The sequence below is a fragment of the Xyrauchen texanus genome, chromosome 36 (genome assembly GCF_025860055.1).
Source record: "Xyrauchen texanus isolate HMW12.3.18 chromosome 36, RBS_HiC_50CHRs, whole genome shotgun sequence".
In the NCBI taxonomy this organism is placed as follows: domain Eukaryota; kingdom Metazoa; phylum Chordata; class Actinopteri; order Cypriniformes; family Catostomidae; genus Xyrauchen; species Xyrauchen texanus.
The window spans coordinates 22,097,912-22,120,646 of NC_068311.1; the positions used below are offsets into that span (position 1 = coordinate 22,097,912).

General features: G+C 37.5%; 1 protein-coding gene across 2 annotated transcripts in view; it reads left to right on the forward strand.

Moving 5' to 3' along the window:
• LOC127629685 (pleckstrin homology-like domain family B member 1) overlaps positions 1-22,735 on the forward strand; it is a 111,822-nt gene that overhangs the window by 76,843 nt on the left and 12,244 nt on the right. The window contains exons 10-17 of one of the 2 annotated variants that reach the window (XM_052106889.1): positions 2,410-2,538; positions 5,206-5,361; positions 5,485-5,595; positions 8,981-9,070; positions 9,519-9,623; positions 19,819-19,935; positions 20,125-20,227; positions 21,572-21,857. In XM_052106889.1, the coding sequence (XP_051962849.1) occupies positions 2,410-2,538; positions 5,206-5,361; positions 5,485-5,595; positions 8,981-9,070; positions 9,519-9,623; positions 19,819-19,935; positions 20,125-20,227; positions 21,572-21,857 (1,097 nt within the window). The remainder of the gene's footprint in view (positions 1-2,409; positions 2,539-5,205; positions 5,362-5,484; positions 5,596-8,980; positions 9,071-9,518; positions 9,624-19,818; positions 19,936-20,124; positions 20,228-21,571; positions 21,858-22,735) is intronic. The other variant, XM_052106890.1, reaches the window with a different exon arrangement.

A 22,735-nucleotide genomic window follows, 5' to 3' on the forward strand; every position in this document is an offset into this window, starting at 1 on the left:
CTGTAAATAAATGCTTATTTCTGTCTGTTTCTCACATTACTGAATGTTGAATGAATTTCTCATCACTTCAGAAGACTGGAATATTGCGCAGAAGTCTTATGGAGTACTTTTTTGTTATTTATGGTACGTTTGCATGCTTTTGGGAGCTTAAAAGCTCCAGTCCATATTCATTGTGGAAGAAAGAAAGTCTGTTTCTGTTTCGCAGAAGAAAGTCATACAGGTTTAAAGCAACACTGGTAAGTAAATAATGACAAGATGTTCATTTTTGGGTTCATTTAAAATTCCTTAAAATGATTAAAAGCATAACAACAAAGGTTTATTTCAGATCGGTAAAGATTAAAGTGATTTCTCTTTCTAGACCGGTTTGCAAGTAGTGTTTGTATGTAGCTGGATTGTCCATATGGATTTGATCTTTATTGATAAATTTGCATGCATCCAACCCATTTGCCCCATGGGGCTGGTTACCGCCATGCTCATGTTACCAGTCAACGACTGCAGGAATTTAAACTAGATCGATTTTGACCACAAACAGTCTGTGCAAATAAGAGAATTCCCCTATAAATGTTTTCTTTTTTACATAATCTAGTTCTCTCTGCTGTGCTTTCATATTTAGTATTGTAGCTTTTTTGTTGTTGTTGAAAGCACCTTATTTGTAGATGCTCTGAAAGTGCCCATAGATGACTTGAAAAGAACACAATGCATGACTGGAGAGTACGTTTATGCGTTATGCATACAAAGTCTTAGAATCATCTGAAGACTAACTTTTGATTTTTGATGCATTAAGAATGAAAACTGCCAGCTTTAAACCAGCCAGCTATGCCAAAACAAACAAATTCCTCCATTCGATGTGGCATAATCTAACATAAAACCAGCACATATTGGCAGTAAATAATTACAGCTGAAGTCTTTGACCAAGAAATGCCTGAGAACAGAGGTCTGTTTGGCCCTGTCAACAGTGACGTGCGGTGATGTCTTAAAGAGGATAGGCACTGAGTTATGAAAGCCAGATTACCTGATTTATTGTTTAAGCTAATAATACGTAATAACAGTGAACGTTACGCACAAGTGCGGCATATCAAGAAATGTACAAATCAGGATGTATATCGTGTACACTCACTCACTCTCTCACACGCACACACACACACACACACACACGCACACAAGCGCGTAAACAGTGAACGTTACGCACAAGCGCAGCATATCAAGAAATGTACAAATCAGGATGTATATCGTGTGCTCTCTCTCTCTCTCTCTCACTTTCACACGCACACACACACACACACACACACAAGCGCGTAAACAGTGAACGTTACGCATTTATCAGATCCTTCAAAACCTCTCGGTTTTCCTTTACCTTTTCATTGTGGTAGGTTATATTCAGCTTCCTTTGGTCGTCAAGTGCAAGGTTGATCCGAGATTTTCCAAAGGTTTTCAGTGTAATTTGACACTGGATGTGAGCTGACGACTTTTCATGCTGGCAGTTTGTTCAAATCACAATATCCTGCTGAAGTCCAAACAGTCTGACTGGTTGAAAAAAGCAGGCAGGGATAGCAGTACAGCCGCTGATTGTTAGAACAGCCACATAGCCAATCTTTTCTTACATACCATCAGTTTGAAATGATCGGATAATTTTTGGGCCCTTTTGCTGTACTAGTCCATCTAAGGCTGGCGTAGACCTCCCTCTTGCAATTAACTTGTATTTGGTTATAAAATTTCTTAATTCCGTGATTACAGCCGGTGCTGTCATTTTGATTTTGAATTTGGCGGGGATTAGGCATGTACGCTAGCTGTGGTGTAATGACGTTAGCTACGTAAATGTCCAGGAATATCTCGATTTTAATTGGTCCATGTCTGATACGTAACGGAGATGATTACGGGCATAACATATTTACGTCAAAAGGCACAGCAGATTTGTGCTTTTTGCCGTACATGTTAAAGAATACAGGATCGAAGTGCGCATGCGCAACATGGGTTTTCCGCTTGTCGTCTGCAATGAATGGACCGTAAAAGCACTGCTTATTCTACCATATGTTTTTAGTTGATTATGCGTAACTGCTACATTTGTCATCATAACGTCTAAACAATTGGAATAACACACACATATTGCATATATAAATCACAAGAATAAAAAGTAAAAATACAAATACAAGTTTATTATTTAATAAACATTTTATTTTTTAATTTTGGCAGGGTAGGCAGTGCCTAGTTTGTCTACCCAGACCGCACGTCAGTGCCTGTCAAAGGCCTACAGTCCAGTTCTGTTTAATTTTTAGTGTTTTATAAGGAAAGTCTTCATCCTTTTTGGCTCCACCCACTCTGTGGGGACCTCTAACCTTGGATGCTTCTGCATGGCATGGTTTTGAGCTGTGTGTTCTCTTTCTCTCCCCGGATGGTTTGTTTTCTTTCTAGGAGAGGGCTAATGTTGACAACGAGCGGGAAGCCCTGGAGAGGCTTCAGGATCGGTACAATGAGTTGACGAGCCAGCTTCATAACTGCCCTGAGTCTCTGAGGGAGCATTTACAGGAACAACTCAAGAGGGTCAGTCACCATCAGGAATACAGCACTGGCCTCATACATGCCTGATCCAGAGTCATGTTCCCAACTAAGCTCTTTTGGGTTCTCTATGCACCAAACCCACAAGACACCATGATGATCCCAGCAGAAATTGTATTCTCTGTTTATTATGAAACAAAATTTCCCCATGGAAGTTTATTTCTTGTCTGTACAATCAGAAAAATGACAGTTACCTTCTTTATATACACCTCACAAGTGTGCAAGGGTTTACTTCTGCTGGGAACTCCATGTTTCTTGTTCTCCAACACTTGTCTGTCTTAGTTTAGAGCACAGCAGAATATGGCAAAGGGCTATTGTAGGGGTATGGTGTTGGTCTGTGGTTAAATGTTTGCATTTATTTATTTATATATTTTTCATATTTCTTATACATTGTTGAGATCTCTGATGTGCTACTATCTAGTGGCAAGATGACAATAACATATAACTACTAATACTAATCTATTAATGCAGACACTATCTTAATAGGTTAGTACTCAGTACTAGTCTATCATGTATTGTTTCTATATTCATCACTTCTCTCTCAATTTATCACAGATTTCTCTTTCCAAAAAGTTGTATTTCTATAATAGTTGTATTTGTATTTTTAAGTGTAGTCTCTGTAAGAATTTTTTTTTGTATTCTTACCCAGCAATCATAAACCCTGTATGTGGTGCAAAAAGGCTTTAATGCAATACAAACCATACCAAGATATAAGCAAAGCTTACCTATGTACAGCAACTTTAAAGCAGTGTTTACAAAGTACTTTACAGAAAACATATGAATACATACAAATGTCACATACGTAGAATAAAATAAACAGTAAAAAGGAATTAAAATGCATAGAACTTAATTTCTTCATTTTGATATGCATAGATAATGGAAAGTCTTGAAAGAGTGGTCTCTTTTCAGACAGAAATATCCCGAGGGCCGGACAGAGAGGGAAGTGATGATGTGTGCTCTGAGCCTTCAAGTTCCTCAGTGTCACAAACGCATGAATTAACTGAGCAATGGTTAGCTAGTATCCTTGAGATCTGTATAGGAAGGATGACAAGGCATCGCTGCATTATAAACAAATATCATTTAATTGCTGGTTTCCATGAAAACAATGTATGATTTAAAAGTCTTAATCAGTCCTTTCCAGTTTTACTATTCCATCTGGCTGTTTTAATCATATTTATATGCATTGCTCTGGTCGCAGTTGGATATAATATGATAGACCTAGGAAAAGTCTTAACGGCTTAGTTTACCCAAAAATGAAAATCCTCTCATGATTTACTTACCTTTAAGCCATCCCAGATGTGTATGACTTTCCTTCTTCAGCAGAACCGAAGTGAAGATTTTTGTAAGCATGTTTCAATTCTTTTTGACCATACAATGCAAGTATACAGCTGCCATCAGGCATATTTAGGCAGCATAAAAGTAATTCACATGACTCTAATCGATCAATTAAAGTCTTCTGAAGCAGATGTTTGTGTAAAAAAATATTTGATAATGTAAACTTTATTAACTTTAACAAAATAGCTTCCTTTCAGCAGTCAACGCATCAGTGACATAAGCACATTGGGAGTGTTTACACAAGAAGTCAGAAGCTCGTGCTCTGTGTACAACAGAGGAACGAACGCCACGCAAGAGTCAGTTCAAACAGGGTCAGTTCAAACAGCAACAGGAAGCAATGATTTAAAAAAAATAATAATAATAATAATTGTCAATTTGTTTCTTACACCAACCTATCGATTTGCTTCAGAAGACATTAATTGATCGACTGGAGTTGTATGGATTACTTTTATGCTGCCTAAATATGCCTTTTGGACCATCAAATATCAGTAGACTGTTGGCAGCTGTATACTTGCATTGTATGGACAAAAAGCGCTGAAATGTGCTTATTAAAATCTTCACTTCAGTACTGCTGAAGAAGGAAAGTCATATACATCTGGGATGGCTTCAAGGTTAGTAAATCATGAGAAGATTTTCATTTTTGGTTGAATTAACCCTTTAAAGATTGTACGATTTCCATTCAGATCATTGTGCAGTGTTTTGGGTTCCTTTTTGTCCTTCTCTTTGCCCTCCTTAAAGACATAGTTCACCCCAAAATGAATAACATTTCATCATTTATTCACCCTCATGTCGTCCAAATCTGTAAAGAAGATGTTTAGTTGATTGTCTAAGCTGCTCTCTTCCACATAGGGTTGTCAAGCTCTAAAAATACATCAAAAAGCACCATCAGAGTATCATAATAGTAGTCTATATGACTTGTTAGCCATATTTAAAATCCTCTGAAGCCATTTGATAGGGTTGTGTGACTAACAGATGGAAATTTAAGTCGTTATTCACTGAAAACCTTGCTTGACAATCGTCAGCATTCACTTTCATTGTATTCAAAGAGGCAGCTTGGACATTCTGCTATTAGTAGCACACTTTCTGTTCTGCACAAGAAAGTCATATGGGTTTGAAAAGACATAATGTTGAGAAAATAATGACCGAATTTTCATTTTTGGGTGATCCTTCCCTTTAAGCTGTCTCCGCTTGGCTGCTGCAGAGCAGGCTCAGTGCTGCTGTTTAAGTGATGTTTTGACTGCTTGTTGACCCAAGGCTTGGTGTGTGTGTGTGTGTGCGTGTGTGTGTGTGTGTGTGTGTGTGTGTATATATGTATAGGAAGCAGAGACTCTTGAGGCTGCAACTAAGCAGTTTGAGGACCTGGAGTTCCAGCAGTTAGAGAAGGAAAGCAGTCTAGAAGAGGAACGAGAGACAATCAGCCAGCAGCTGCTACAGGACAGAGCACAGTACCACAGCAGTGTGGCCAAAAGAAAGGTAAATGAACACAATAGATGGCTGAAAGTGATGTAACAAAGCATGAAACGACCAGTAGCTTTATTTTTGTTTTGTTACAGATTTATAAGGTGTTGATTCAATGTCTGAACTGTTCCTTTCCAGGAAAAGGTTGCAGCCCTGGAAAGCCAGGCCAGTCAGTATGGTATGCAAGCTGCTCAGGAGTATGAGAGGCTAACCAAAGACAGAAGTATCACCTTTCAGTTGCTACAGAAGGTACAATCCAAGAACTTCCTCTATTAACTCATATCACTCCTTTTTACAAACTCCTCGTAGTAAAGGCTGATTTATACTTCATCGAACCTACACCTGTAGCCTCTACATGGTGGCTTTCTGCCAGTACAGTAAAACAAGTTCATCTAAGAATAGTATGGAGATTATAAAATATTAGTTACGGTACATGTTTTCTGCCATGAAGAGAGAAATTAAATTAGGCATATACTGTATTATATACACAGTGCAGTGTATATTTTGCATACGCAGCGAGCTAAATGAAAATAATCAAATTAATGATCAAGTACTCACTTGACACACAATCTGTGTCATTTTAACGGTTAGAAGCTGGACTGGAATAATTGAAGATGGACTGTTGAATTATTGAGATATAATGCACTCATCAAGGTGGTAATGCTGTTACACCTCGGGTGTACTTTATTTTTGAATAATTCAACGAGCTGGAGTAAACTATTCCGCTTATATGATGGTTAACCTGAAAATGTCTTGAGCTTAGTTTTCATCCCTAAAACATTCTTTAACATGTAGGCTTGGGATCAATGCCTTTTTCACTGAGATCAATGAGGTTTTTCCAGATAAAATCGGACTGTGCGTTGCACATTAGTCGTTGTCTTTTCAAACATATTTCTCAACACAACTCTGGTAAAGTGTGAGCTGCTGGGTTAATTAAAATGGGTTGCGCACCGGACGCATCTGGCGGATGAAATAGCACGTTCTAAAATAAAAAAAAAAAAAAAAAAATCTATGAAGGTACGAATGCACACCCACCGAATGCTCATCGTCTACGGAGGCTGTTAAAAATTCTGCAGTGCCACGAAGTGCAAATCGCCTAGTTTTCCATTAAATTCGACCCACATCATTATCAAAGGACACAGATTATGTACTCTTGTAAATTTTCAGTTACAAGTATGTTTATTTTGTGGTTTGACAGTTTGAATGTAAGACCTATTCAATGCTACATACAGGAAAATTGCATAATAATTGATTCCATTTCTAATTTCTTAATTCAGTTTGCACAGGTACACCAGGTTCATACACTAACCTGCAAACTTATAAACTGTCATAATCATAATGTGATTAAATCATAATGTGTGTGTGATACCTGTGCCTGGTTAATGCCGTGACTGGCTTCAGTTAATATTGCTCCCTTGTGGTCTCCCAAAGCAATTATTTCAGACTACATTGAATGGAGTTACATTGAAAGGCTTTAGCATCTTGCTTTGATATAGCCCAAGTCTTCGTTGGTATTTCAAAAGCATCACTTGAGAATGGAGGCTTGGGCTGCTTTTAAAGGGCCCATGTCATAAGGAATACAATTTCCCTTGATATTTTGACATATAATTGGTCATTGTACTTTAAAAACATTCTGTAATTTTCAGAACTCAAAACTTAATCTCCCATCCAAAAAGATGATTTATTGTTTCTAATCTGCAAAAACAACCAGTTTTGAAATTGGCTACATTGTGACATCACAGTGCAGTGTCATTTGAATAGCCCCACCTCCACAACATATGTAATCTTTGCGGTGAACTGAGCTGAGGTACTTCAACTCTGAATGTTGTACTATTGTTACTGTAGTAAGCGTTTAACCAACGAAAAGATTAAGATGTCTATCAAGGTCCCCAGATGTCCTGGTTGTGGAAAAACTGCGTCTCTGCATAGCCCTCTGAAGGATCCCAATGTTAGGAATGAGTGGCTTATTTAAATGTTCCTGAACGCATCAAACATACAGTCAAAACATCAAATAAATCGGAAAGGTCTTGAGTAGAATATAAGCATATTGTTTCACTCACAGACCAAATATGTAGAGAGTAAAAGCTGTGAAATCACAGAGTTTAGAAGTTGTAAACAGAGGCTTTTTGTCACGACATTGCTTATAACTTCATGAAACACAAGATGAGCAATAATAATAAATGCTCTCGATTAAAACCAGCCCAAAAACAATGTGATATGATAGATCTGAAAAATAATATTGGAGAAAATACGACTCCACCTCAGATATTTTTTGAATCATTCTGGAGCAGGGTCTCTTGTTACAAAGTGGAACAGTCACAGCTGTTGAATTTATTAGTTACAATCACACATAGTTAAGAGAGGTGTACGTCAGGCTAAGGCAGACATGGGCAACATACAGCCCGCGGGCCATATCAGGCCCTCCACATGGTCTAATGTGGCTCGCGGCTCATTTATTGTAAAAGCGTTTTTATTTTTCAATGGATATTTCAGTTAACTTGCATTGGGACCTAACGCGTCTCCATAAGTGTTTAACATGCTCAGGGTTGTCAGATAAGTTTGAGATTTATACTTGCCCATATTGGAAATATTCTGCCTAATGTTATACTTCTTTTGTGCAATCTGGTAACCATACACGCGAGTGCACTTTTTCTGTCTCTCGCTTTCCACTTTGAACAAACTTAGTGATCTGTAGTGCAATATTCTGCTCAAGGAAAAGTGTAATTCAGCTGCTCTGTGTCCATTCTTGAGGCTGCTTGTGATGTTTGGTGCTACTTTGCAGGTATCCCTTCTCAGTGATTAAATTAAATATAAAAGTAGATCTCTGCATCATTGACATACGAGCAAAAGCAAGCCAGAGACGAATATGTATATGTATTTTTTATTTGTGCAATTTAGAAATGTTGAAGTCTCTTCACACCTTTGTTAATCTAACTCTTGCAGTAATCATTTATCATAGTCATGCAGCCGGTGTTATTCAGTTGTCTGCTGAAAGTCAAACCATCGAGGAGACCTGCATCATGACCCTTTTAGCATGTAAACGGGTCATGTTTTAGAAAGAATAAGTAAACTCGCCCGCTTTGCCCAAACATTAAAAGTTATATAATTTTTTTTTTATTATTATTATTATTAAAACAGACTCCTAATGTAGAGATTGTTAAATTGAATAATAAATGAAGAGGGAAGTAGAGATGGTAATATGAATTTATAAGCTCAGCCTTTATTTTGTTTTTTAATGCCTGGTAGAAAAGTATCTACCTTTTGTAGAGCAATACAATACTTTAGGCAATTGCAGAATAGTCCCATTAGTCACAGATATACTTCAGAAAATTGAGTACACAACTATTTCTGGGCTTAAAAGTTACAAAAACCAAATCAATACAGAACATTGTACCTCAAAAGGAATACAATGTGGCCCTCCATGCACTACTTAAAGCCCATGTGGCCCCTTTACCAAAATAGTTTCCCACCCCTGGGCTACAGCATAGGCTATGCAGTAACTGCTATAGCTACATAGAGCCTATGGCTTAGGTTCAACAGAGAAGTATAAACTGGCCTATCTCACTTTCTTTGTTATTGCTTTGGCATAGGTTCATCTTTATGGTACCTGACTGATTTTGTATCTCTGTTTCAGGAAAAGGAGAGGTTGTCCAATCTGGAGAGGAGATACCAGAGCTTAACAGGTGGAAAGACTTTTCCAAAGAGCTCCATCAATATAAAGGAGGTAAGATAAATTGTAATCACGTCCTTAATTGAATACGCTTTACGTTATTTTATGATAAATAATTGCTAAATATCTGTTCCTCAGCTTAGAATAAGGATAAATGCTGTGTTTGCTAACATAGCACACCGTGTGGCTTCAATATGTTCTTGGGGTATTTCCATTTAGCCTTAACATTAAAATGAATTCATTTACTCATTTAAATGATTGATATGCCTGGACCTACGTTATGTTTGTTTTTGCTCCCTAAGACATTTTGTCACTTGATTTGTTCAATCCAACTCCAAATCTGGAGTGGGGTTTTCTCGGACTAGGAAAGTTAATCCTAAAAGCTAGCTTTTTAGCAAGACGTTCCTGGCAGCATATGCTTATCAAGTGCCATCCCATAATAATTGGGTTAGCACAACAATAAAATAAATTTTTTAGTCTCAGGATATTGTTTGACTTATAGGATGTGCTTCACATCAGTGAGTCTGACCTATTCAATGATGACCACTCCCAGTCCTCCACTTATCATGCTTCCTCATTCCACTTACATCCCACCATGCCTCAGGAGGTAACTGTACTAACCATTGATGCATGCAGCCTGACGCATCTAAAACTGCCAAAAATACCTCAGACTTTGCCTCTAAAACTGCCAAAAATACCTCAGACTTTGCCTCTAAAACTGCCAATAATACCTCAGACTTTGCCTCAAAAATCAGATTTGTGTCACATTATATGAATGTGTCATACTTCCTGTGAATTTAGAGTTAGGGTTAGTGTGGTGAGTCATAGTGATTAAAGATCAGAGTTTGCAACCAAAAGGTTGCTGGTTCGATCCCCACAAGGAACAATCAGTGTACCATCATCATGGTGCAAGCCACTTAAAGGGATAGTTCACCCAGAAATGTAAATGCTATCATTGACCTTTGCTGTCTTTTTTGCCATACAATGAAAGTGAAAGGTGACTGGATCATTCTGTCTAACACCTCCCATTGTGTATGGAATAAAATCAGTCAAACAGGTTTGGAACAAAACGAAAGGTAGTAAATTATGACAGAATTCAAATTTTTGGCTGAATTATTCCTTTAACCCCAGATTCCATTGTGAATCTCCCTTTAATATGTTGCGTTGGAAAAAACGGTCTACTAAATGACTACATACTTGTTAAGCTGTGTCTTTTGTGACCAGTGCATTTAAAAATAAGTTTTAACTGTGTTCTAATTCTTGTAAAAAAAAAAAAAAATAAAGAATTAGATGGAGGCATTTGTTGTCAGTTGAGCTATGCAAACCATCCCTGTAAGTGTGTACGAATTAGAATGAAAGATCTATTAGGCTTGCACATGAGTGAACTGACAGCTGAACTTTTGTCTTGCGTGAATGGGTGGACTCAGGAGTACTTGAAACTGTCGGATGTTTATAAGATGTATGGGAGTGATTGCCATGACATCCAGCTCGCCAGCGCTTCCTCACTCTGCCTCTCGCTTGCCCTTGACCCGGGTGTAACAGCCCCTCGTGAGGTATCATAGCTGCTTATTTCTTTCAAGCTCTTTTCCTTTCCTTATTCCTTTATTGCTGCTTGCTTTTGTGCTGTAGATGTAGTTATAAAACTTTCTGCTGTATATCTTATATATATTACAATCACTATGCATTATAGTCATACCAGTCAATATATACAGTAGATAGCATTACGGGCTAATGTTAATGTATAGAGAAATTACTAAATTAGCATCCGATTAGCTTTGTTGTATGAAGATACGTTGAAGTTAATACAGGGCTCAACTATATCTTTATTTCTGCTGGCCCAGTTTCTACTTGCCCCACTAAGATTTTCACTGTTTGCACCACAACATTTATAAACTGTATTTTTAGCAACAAAAATGTAAAAAAAATATATATATATATATATATTTGTATTTTTAATTAAACATTGTTTTCTTTCCTTTAAAAAATAAAAAGTCTATAACTAAATATAAAAATTGCTGTAATAATATTAATAAATGTAATATTAGCTGGAAATATTAAAGCTATAATGTAACTATTGTAAAACTATTGAAAGTCACACATTAAACATTTTATTAAACCTCATCTGTGTTAGCTAAATAAAATTATCATAGTGACATATTTACATAAGCAGAATTCACAAACACTGACCACGTTTACATGCACTTAAGAAAAGTGTTTATTCCAGGGCTTTTGTAGTAATCAGCATTCTGAAACATCATGTAAATAAGAATGCTGAATTCCTTATGCCATTTAAGGGATTAAGAGAAAGTGGTTTAACATACCCATTATTGTTCCTCAGAGAACTATACTTGGAAAACGTGGCTTATGTGGTCATGTAATCACATATGTGCCATTCTTACAGGTTTTTTAAAAGTGCGTATGTGCGTGAACAGACCGAATAACAAACGTCATAGGATGGAGCCCAACAACAAGTCAATTAAGTGGAAAGAATACAACATTTCTGGGAGTACAGTAGGAGAAGGACATACACTATAAACTATACCCATTTACTAATGTAAAATATTGATGGTCCCTCACCATCGCGAATATATGCTTGTGAATTAGGGTTCTGCTGCAGGTCGCGATAGAAAGTTTAGGAAACAAACACAGCAATAACTCGGGAATATCTGGAAATAAAGCGAAGCAACGGGGAATAAAAGTAGTGAAGTCTTTCTCAGATACCATGTTTGTTATTTACACAAGCGTTGCATGAAAATTACGTTGCTGTGGAGAAAGCTGCTTACAGACCGTGCTGCGTAAAGTAAAGAGTGCACCACTTATATAGTGCATTTAAACAGGAACACTACTTTCTCGCAATCAACCTCTTTCTCGCAATAAGCCGCTTTCTGGTGTCCATGTAAACATAATCAGTAATGTTTTAAAACATCCAAATCTCACTCACATTGGCCATACTTATTGTTGAGCCCTGTACTAAATTTGAAACCTCTTTGTATTGTAAATGTAAAGAAGATGCCTTTCTTTACAGATGCTCAACCCTCCATAACAGTTTGTCTTCTCTTTCCTGCTCTGCTATTTCCCATTCTTTCCTTCCTGTCTGTGTTTGCGTGTAACTCTGGCTGTAAAGGAGTATGTGACTGTGGGTCAGTTAAACCAGATCTATGGGATGCCGAAGGTGGAGTCTTCCCCTACCTCTCCTGCCCAATTACTACAGTCTTCTCTTGCAGACTCTGCCTTCTCCTGCCTCTCAACCCCTCATGGCTCCTCCCTCTCTCTTTCCTTTGAGGTGTGTCTCTTCTCCATGTTTTTTTCCACATATTCTTCCATAATTATGGCCCCTTGTATGCCATTCTCATTCTCTATCATTAGCCGCATTTACACTATCGGGCCACTGGGGCTAAAAGAAAGACTCACACCCCACCCATTTCACAAGCAAGTTGGAATCTCAAGCTGAGGTATCAGACTCTGGTGAGTAGCTAGACCACAAAATGAACATTGTGAAGACAGAAGCTGCCGTTTGTTTGCTTATTTGGGTCTTTGCTTGGTGGTAAGTGAGATCTGACTCACCAAAACTCTACCTTTGACATTGACCCTGCCTCAATCGCTAGTTGGCCTTCTTTGGCCCAAGGGTAATGGTCAGGCCAACGATGCTGAGGAGGCAAGAGGAAGCCCCAGATGTGACGGTGGAAATACAACTGTTCATGGAACTCAATAGCATGCTCTCATTTGGCCCGATAGTGGAAATGCAGCTTTTATATGGCAAATCTCATTTTAATCCTGTTTGCACTCGGTTGTGTCGACACCAGCTTTCCATTCAGTTTGAACGTAGTTTGCGTATATCTAGACATTTAATAATCTTTAGTCAGAAAATGGCAAATTTATTTAGATGGAAATGATGGTATGGGATAGAAGTACTGTGCATCTGGTTGTTGATGATTGTCAAACATAGGAAATTTCAGATGGTCAAAGAAACACCAACAAATGTGTTGTAACAATAAGCTTTTATCTAGAACCTTAAATGGACAATTTACCTAAAAATTTACTTTCTCATCATTCTTATAATTTACTCACCCTTGTGTTGTTCCAAAGGAGCACAAATGGAAAAGTTAAGTGGAATGATGCTACTTTAAATACAAAGAGAGTGAATTGAAAAAAATGCACATAAAATGTCACAATATATTCACTCAACATGTTCCTCTCTAACAGAGCACTCATATCTCATTCACATGTCTGAACATTCAAACTTGGCACTTCAAGATTTTCTGCAAATAATGACTTATATAATCTATTTAATCTAATTTAAAACATTAATGATAGAGGAAAAGCTTGTTTAGGTTCAGGGGTTTCCATGCCATTAATATCTCCCCTGAAAGATTGATTCCCTAAAAGCATTTTTGGGAATTAAACAAATCTTTCTATTGCTCATTAACTCTCTCTTTTCTTTCTCTCTCCTTCATCTCTCATCCTCTCTGGCATTCCACTGCTCCTCCGTCTCTTTCCTGCTCGTGCTCTCTGTGCTGTGTGTTCGAAGCATCAGTGGGAGTGGGGCAGGCCTCAGACGGCCGCTCTAGATTTAGAGCGCTGGTATCAGGAGGTCATGTCAGCTGGAGATGCAAACCAGCTCTGCCCTCCTCCCCTCCCGGCTAAAGCTTTCTCAGCACGCAAGCCTATGCAGGTAACAGCCAGAGACCCGGCTTTCTCTCTCACCTTCTTGTGCCCTCCACACTTTCACATTTTCATCTTCATAGGCCACTTTTATCTTGTTGTGTCTAAACAAGGTTGTTTTTGTGGGTGTTTTGATGCCAGTGCTATATTAATGTGTTTGTTTTGACTGGTTTCAATGTTTCCTTCCAACAGTCTGTCACTGAACTATTTCTCTGGAGAAACAGCTGTAAAGGGCCTTTTGTTAAATTAAATAAGTGTTTCTTGTTAATGAATATACAAGGTGTTAAACTGTTAATAATGAAGACAAACGGTGCTTTCATTTTCACAAATAAATCTATGAATGCTGTTTAACCTTGGACTTTAAACTATGCGAACACAGTTTAAAGGAATAGTTGAATAGTTTAATTTTTGCAAGAAGGACAGATTTTCTGTCATAATTTATTCACCTCATATCAGTGCAAACCCATATGATTTATTTTCTTTCATGGAACACAAAATATATATTTTATAGAATTTCTGAGCTGCTCTTTTCCATTTAAATGAAATGGAAAGAAATTTAAATTCAAGGATTTTGTGACCATGGTCTTTCAAGCTTCCAACAGGACAAAAAAGTAGTGGTCGACCGATCTTTTTTCTTTTTTTTTTTCTTTTTTTATGGCCGATTTCGATATCCAGAGAGCTGGGTGGCCAATAGACCGATATAATACAGATATATTTTACAATTTAATATAATAGTAAATGGCATGTAAAAAAATGGTGTAATGTACATTCCTGATATTCAATAGGCTATTTTGAACATTAATCTAATCTAAAGCATTGCCATCACAACTGCATTATGTCCTGCATATTTGTCCAGCAACTTTTAATGACCAACTGAACTTGATCTAAAATTAATTTTAGCATCATAATGCAATTTACATTTTCTGAAGAAGCTCAGCAAATGTGATCCGAGGTAAAGAGGGTTAGATTTAAAATATTTAAAAGTTTTAAAATTTTCAAAAGCTAGCTTTATGAAAGTGAACTCAGCATTGGACAAATAGTTCTGATTGTTTAAATCTTGAAAAAAGTGCAGAATATTCTGAGCCATTTAGCCGACTTTTTTCATCTACAGAACAGGGTAAGGCTAATTTAAGTTTGTGTAAAGAAAAGGCAATTATATAGGCCTAACAATATTATTTTTTCATTTGGTAATTATTTATTTTTATTTAATGCTCTATTTGTTTGGTAATTTATTTTATTTAATACAGTTAATTTTGGGCATGCTGAGTGACCAGCCAGGTCTCCTAAGCAACCAAATTGGCCCGGTTGCTAGGGAGGGTAGAGTCACATGGGGTAACCTCCTCGTGGTCGCGATTTGTGGTTCTCCCTCTCAATTGGGCATGTGGTAAGTTGTGTGTGGATCGTGGAGAGTAGCATGAGCCTCTGCACAGCGAGCCACGTGAAAAAATGAGCGTATTGACTTTCTCAGAAGCTAAGGGAACTGATGGCTGACGATGTGGTCCTACGCCACCCGTATTGAGGTGAGTAACCATGCCACCCCGAGGACCTACTAAGTATTGGGAAATGGGCATTCCAAATTGGGAAGAATTTTTTTTATATAAATACACGTAAATATGGGGAATTTTGCCTGCATTTTTTCAAAAATAAGCCAAACAATAATTGTATAGAACTGAGTGTTCCAAAAAAGAACACAGATGCTTTTCTCCAAGTATTTTGTATTTATTTGTCATTTTTATAATAAAACATCTGTGCATAGAAATTATATATTTTTTGTATTGTGGGCTAATTTCACGATTGCCGTCTATTATTTTAAATGGTGTGGAAAAGGAACTTTAATAAATAAATGGATGGCTACCGCAATTAAATTAATTGCAATGAGTGGCCATTTATTTGTTCTCCGTGCACTTGTCGATGGCAGGTGCATGATATGAGCTATTGATGTTGGCACTCCTGAAAGTGTCATGACACATGTGTTTGTAGTATTGGATATGTGCAGGTATGCCGTTAAGACCAATCTATAATAGTGCGAGTAATGCTTCACATTCAGTAAATTGGCTTTCAAGGATGTATATACCTTGTCGTCATGATTAACACAGGCTAACTATTGGGGTAAATTGCATCATGTGACACTACATTGTTGCGTTAATGCCAATTTTCTCGACAAAATGTGTTTCCAAACCAGTTTTTCATGACATTTGAAGTATCGACATTGGGTACATGCGCTACAGTTAAATGGAAAAATATTATGTTGACACTTGTGACATTTTTTTTTCTATCGGCTGTATAAACTTTTTGATGCGCTACACCTTTTGACCAAAAAAATATCCTTGGATGGAAACGTTACTGAGTGCAACAAGTCGCCTGGCAAGCCTGGATCTCTCTGCTCTACTCATGTTAGAGTTAAAGACTGTCCTTGCTGATGAATTTGGGTTAAAAATGAGCTAAAATCCAATAAGAGGTAGGTTGTTGAACACGATGAAACGGACAGTGACAGATGTGGAATACAGACTGAACATAGAATCTGACGAGGTAATCAACATACAGAGTACTCTACGCAGGCTGGAGGTGGCTGAACTTCAGGATATATGCCTTGAGATGGAGGTCAAATATCGTCACGTGCCAGAGTGGGCTGGTTCAAGCTCTCCATCCTCTGTCTCGAAGTTGCTCAGCAAAGCGATCAGCATGGACAATGACGTGATTGCTGACAGAACGCATCATGGTCTTACACCAAAGAAACCCAATGGCAAAACCTGTGTTATTGTCGTGAAGTTACATTTATTATCAGTACTGTGTTGAAATTCTCCACAAGGGCAGACGGGTGGCACCTTGAAATATGGGCAAACTACAATCTCTGTTTTTCCTGACTAACCCTCAAGTGTAGCCCACGCATTATCTGCATTCAACGAGGTGAGGAGACTGTTGAAAGATCACCAAGGCATCCGCTATGGTGTTTTCCATCCTACCAAGTTCCAAATTACCTGTAATGGCACTGAAAAAGACTTTCAGGACCCAGTGGAAACAATAAACTATGTAAAGTCGAACATTATACGAAACAACGGTACCCCGCTGTAATGATGGTTGGTTGAACTGATGCTAGCCAGGTAACAAATGGACTTTTTTATTATGGGTCTATTACATTCTTAGGTGAGTGAATAACAATAATACCCAGTTATAGGTTGGAAACCTAATGCAGATTCTCTTATTATAGTTTTAGTTTTGCACAGTATATGTAATACTTTAGTTTTTCATATGTATACCTGTTGAATCATTAGCTCAGTGTTATAAAAGAGTGCAGTTGATTTTTTGGGGGTTTTATGGTTACAGTAGAGCAGCCTGTTAGGCTATTGTCCTCCACTACAAGCACATATGTGTGGATGCTCATGTAAAGGGTTTGGGGGTCATCGTGTTCTGATAGGTGACAAGGGGTGGGATGATTCTGCACAACAGTTTTCTTTAAGTTGTCTTTTTTTGGTTTATGTTGAACTATTGGGGAGTCATTTCCATGTGTATAGAGGTATGAGTCTATTGAATGTATGTTGAATAGTTCTGCTAGTTGCCGGGTCAATTTTGTCAGCTGGAATGTAAAATCTCTAAATCATCCTGTTAGATGCAAAAAGATTCTCTCACATTTGAACTAATTTAATGTAGGTATTGCTTTCCTTCAGGAAACCCAGCTATGTACATTGGATCATTTTAGATTAAGAGGAGGGTGGGTATGCCAATTATACCATTCCAGTTTTCAGAGCAAATCCAGAGGGACTGTAATCTTTATTAATAAGAACATCCCATTCATAATGTCAAAAGTTGAATCAGATTCATGAGGCAGGTTTATTATAGTAGTTGGTACGCTATATGAATCACCAGTCATTCTTGCTAACCTGTATGCACCTAACTGGGAGGACCATGCATTTTTTTTTTACAAATTGTTTCTCTCATATACCAGATCTGAACTCGCATTACCTTGTTTCACACTTAGATCGCAGCTCAACCAAATGCGGCTCGTATTTATTTATTTATTTATTTATTACTACATATGGTATACTGGATTTTCCGAAACCCTACATCCAGATGTTATTACTTTTTTTAAATTTTTTTTTAATGTTCATAAGACTTATTCTTGTATAGATTACTTCTTTATTGGCAAAAACTTTATTCCACAAGTGAGCCAATGTGAATATCATGTGATAGTGATCTTAGATCATGCTCCCTTATCAATGTCATTACAAATACCAGTCTTGCAAGCTGACAATGGGGTTTAAACACTCTCTTGCTTGCAGATGAGTTTTCAGATGATTTTGTTAATTTTTAATCATTTGTAAATTTAACAACCTAATTAGCAGTACTCCAATCTTGGATTTTGGATTTATTGGAATTTGGATTACCAATAAATTTAAAGACCTCTACAATGCCAATTTTCTGCCACTCATAAAACGTTTAAAGGAAGATATGGAACACTGGGATCTATTACCTTTATCATTGGGGGGAGAATCAATGTTATTAAAATGAATGTATTGCCTAGGTTTTTGTTTTATTTCAACGCATCCCAATTTCCTTAACTTAATCATTCCTTTTACAGATTGACAAATTTGTATCCAGCTTTATTTTGAATATAAAATTCTAGGATACGGAAATAAATACTACAGCGGCACCATCTCCATGATGGGTTAGCTTTACCCAATTTCGATATTATTATTGGGCCACTAATATAAGGAATGTGTTGTATTGTGTGCATTGCTCCAATGATGAACATACTGTTTAAAAGTGGCTGAAACTTGTAAATGCATCCTGTAGTCAAACCTCTTTACATGTGCTAGTTTGCTCTAAAATTCCTCTCTCTGAGCTCATTTCAAGTATTCAAATTTTTAAAGAGTGTCTCACAAGCTTTCTCCATTTAATGATTTATCAAAATATGCCCCTAAAGTCAAAAACAACATGTTTATACCTTCTGTTGCGGATGGTGCTTTTAAAATTTGGTTTGAAAATGGGCTTAGTACATATGAAGACCTTTATGTGGATGGTAATTTTGCATCTTTTGAATATCAAATAACACATTTTAATATCCTTCGATCACATTTTTTATTTTTTATTTTTTTAGATATCTACATCTGGGTTTTATTTAATCTTATTTTGCCTGCTTGCCATCATTACCACCTGACTCTCTCTTAGATAATTTACTAAAAATTTGACCCTGTTTTAAGGAGACTATTGTTATAGTGTACTCTCTTGTTAGTTCAGATAACCTGAAACCTCTGACCTCATTAAGAAAACAGTGGGAGGAGGAACTTAACATTTAACTATCACACGAGCTGTGGCAGGACATACTCAACAGAATACACTCATCTTCAATGTGTCTGAGACATACAATTATTCAGTTCAAAATTGTTCATCGTCTTTACTGGTCTTAAGTAAATTTGTCTAGAATTAAACCAGATGTAGAATACAACCAGGCACTCTCTCGCATATGTTCTGGTCGTGTTCAAAATTATCTGTTTTCTGGCAATATGTTTTTTCCTTTTTCACAGAGGTTTTGGAATTGTGTGTTGAGCCTTTTCCCTTTGTAGTGGTGTTCGGGGTTTGTTCCTCTAGAAGTAAACATAAGTAGCCAGGTAAGAATAATTATAACTGTTGCAACTGCTGGCTAGATGGCTTGTTCTAATTAAATGGAAGGATAAATACCCACCTAACTTTAAACACTGGATCAGTGGTCATATGCATCACCTGGCATTGGAACAAATTCGCTGCTCTACACAAGATAAGAGTACTCTTACATTTCACACTATCTGGGAACCTGTACTTTAATTTATGGAAAGGATGGACTCTGATGCTTTGAATCTGTGAATCTTAGTGTTGCCCTCCTGTTTTTGTTTTGTTTGTGGTGTTTTTCTTCTTTTGTTTTTTGTGTAGCTTATCATTTTTATGTGTTAAGTGTACTTGTGTATTGTATGTATATATCATGCGTGCAGTACTGGGGTTTGTCGAAGATGGGGTTTTTTCTCTGTATGTTTGTGTTATCTAAAAAGGAAAAATGTTAATATACTTTGAACAAAACAAGATATCCACATATTTATCCAGGTTCTTTAAAGAGCAACTTAATTTTATTCACGGTTTGGTGTGTTAATGTTCACATGTCTGACCTGCAGGTGTACCGCTCCCGTCTAGACAGTGATACAAGCCAATCTTCATCGAGACCTAAAGTCACCGCTGGCCTGTCCCCCACATACACCACGGCTACACTCGGACGCAACACTTCTGCCAGGGTAAACACTGCATTCACTGTCTTTTATGTTCCTGCCAGGGTAAATACTCTCAGTTACACCCCTGCCAGGGTAACTAGTGCATTCATTCCACAGTTATCAGGATCTTTTGCATAATTTAATTGAGTAATTTGGTCCCCTCCCTACTGTTAATTATGCTAGTGAAAATAATTGGTTGGTTTGTTTACCCAGAGCCCTCTGATGGTAGCCAACAGCACAGGGAGTCTCCCACGCAACCTGACAGCCACCCTGCAGGACATCGAGACCAAAAGGCAGCTGGCCCTTCAACAGAAAGGTAATGTGAAACGCAGCAGACTGACAGTTTGGAAAAGGCGACTGAGCTCTGTTCATTTAGTTGTCTTTTAGTGCTACTAGTCAACATAAAAAGCTGATGTGACTACACCATCAAACTTCAATGACACTGGTGACATTATAAGTCTTCCTCCTGTGGTCCTTTCATCATCTTCTTGTGTTGAGTTTTGTGTCCCTCTGTACATCTTCCTCTATTGTCCCATATCCTCAAACAGAATTCTTGCCCTCTATGTTTGAGTTCTCCTCCAGCACGGACCGTCCCACAGGTATAACTTCATCATCCTCACCCCTCTCAGTTCAAATGCAACACTGAAGCTGACATGCCATGTTCAAGCTTTTCTATTTTCACTGAGAGACATTCTTAAAACATTTGTTGTATGGGAGAAACGTGGATCATGATTACAATAACAGGGTTCCCACATTCATTGAAAACCTGGAAATATCAGGGAATTTTAAAATGGTGTTTTCCTGGCCTGGATATTTCTAGGTCATGGAAATTAATAAGTCATTGATATACTGTATGAATATACATTTTTCTAGTCATGGAAATGAAATGGTCAAAAAGGGTGGGAACCCTGAAATAGTTATATCAGTGATCTTTTAGTTTCATATGGTTAATACACTTTAGCTACACTACCAGTAAAAGGTTTGGACACATTTGACGTCATTTAATTTTGTAAACAGATATTCTGCCTATGTAAGAATATCTTGCAAAAAAAAATAAAAATAAAAATACATTTGGAAAAGGATCTACTGGACTGTAAAATTAAGGAAAAGCAGCCAACAAGTGCCCAACATATATGGAAACTCATTCAATACTGTTTAAAAAGGTGCAATCTAAGCGTAGCTACTTTGAAGAACCTAAAACATAATTCCCATTCTTCCATTTGTTATTTCATAGTTCTCATGTCTATTATCATAAGTTGAGTAAAATAGTAGTAGTTGTGCATAAACTTTTGACTGGTTTTGTACATTAATGGGGATCTTGAATAAAGGGTATTGCTTGGGCTATATTCAGCGCACATATGCATATTTTTATGTTTATGTGTGAGGTATGAATGAGCAAATTGTGAGCATATTGCGCCATTCTAAATGGATGTGCAGTCATTTTGGTTTCATGTACTGGAGCTCTATGAGGGTGGCATGTAATTGATTGATAGTGGGTAGTTCCTAATCCAGAAAGTATTTTTGTCTGTATTGTGAGAATGCAAATACAGTGTCATAGAGGGATATAGTTGAAATTGATAGTTAGCTTTTGGGACACTTTTTTTTATTCTCCGTATGTCTCATTTGTGTATTTGTCTGCCATGTGTTTTGTTTACATCAGGCCAGCAAGTTATCGAGGAGCAGCGGAGGCGTTTGGCCGAGCTGAAGCAGAAAGCTGCAGTGGAGGCTCAGTGCCAGTGGGAGGCGCTCCACGGCTCCCAGACGCAGCTCAACCATCCATTCTCCTCCAATGCAGCCCCGGCAGTGCACCACTCCATTCTCCATCACACAGCACCCTCTGCTGAAGAACAAGCATATGACACCCTCAGTCTGGAGAGCTCGGACAGTATGGACACTAGCATCTCAACGGGAAACAACTCTGCCTGCTCCCCTGACAACATGTCCAGGTTCGACATTTCCATGTGCTTATGTGAATCACTTTACTCTGATCGTTTAGCTGATGACTCTGTGACAGAAATCAGTGGCTGCTCAACAACTCTTCTCCACATGCCCGTTTCAAGCTAAATGATCAACCATCTGTTTATTCACACTTACTGTCCCATTTATTGCTTTATCACACCCACCTTCCTGTGAAAATAAAAAGAACGCATAAACGACATGCAGGCTTGAGGCTATAGCTTTGGTTGTTTCTGGATTAAATGGGTTGTCTTTGACGCTTCCACTGAACAGTGACAGGCAGTGCACAAATGTGACTAATTAGGCTTGCAAAAATGTCAACATTTGAAAAGGTGTCTTTCATAAACACATGCCTGAGGTTTAACTGTTTGCTTATCCGCCCTTGCTTTACTAAATTTACTTCTAGATTATTTATATTTCTTCACTGCATTTCATTATACTTACTGAGGGGTCCACATCAAAAATGTGGGAATCTAAATTAAACCTGGAAATAATCAAGGGATTTAATAAAATATAAAGCAAAGAATCATTACTACTTAAAATAACTGAGCAATATTTTAGATTCTGCACTTTCTAGGTCACTAATTAAATAAGCAAATTTGTGACATTAACAATGTTAATATTTTAATGAAAGGTTTGTTTTTCTTTCTTCCATTGAAGCACACTCAAATCATGCTGAATAATAGGATCAGCAGGTTTTGCATAAAACTTTAGAAGTGCATTCCTGCTATCAATAAAGCAGAAGAGAGATGTTCCAAATTCTAAGAAATGTTTGAAATGTTTTCACTCAAATTGTTTTGCTTTTCACTCAAATTATTTGCAGCCACAACATTAAAACCACCTGCCTAATATTGTGTACGTCCCCCTC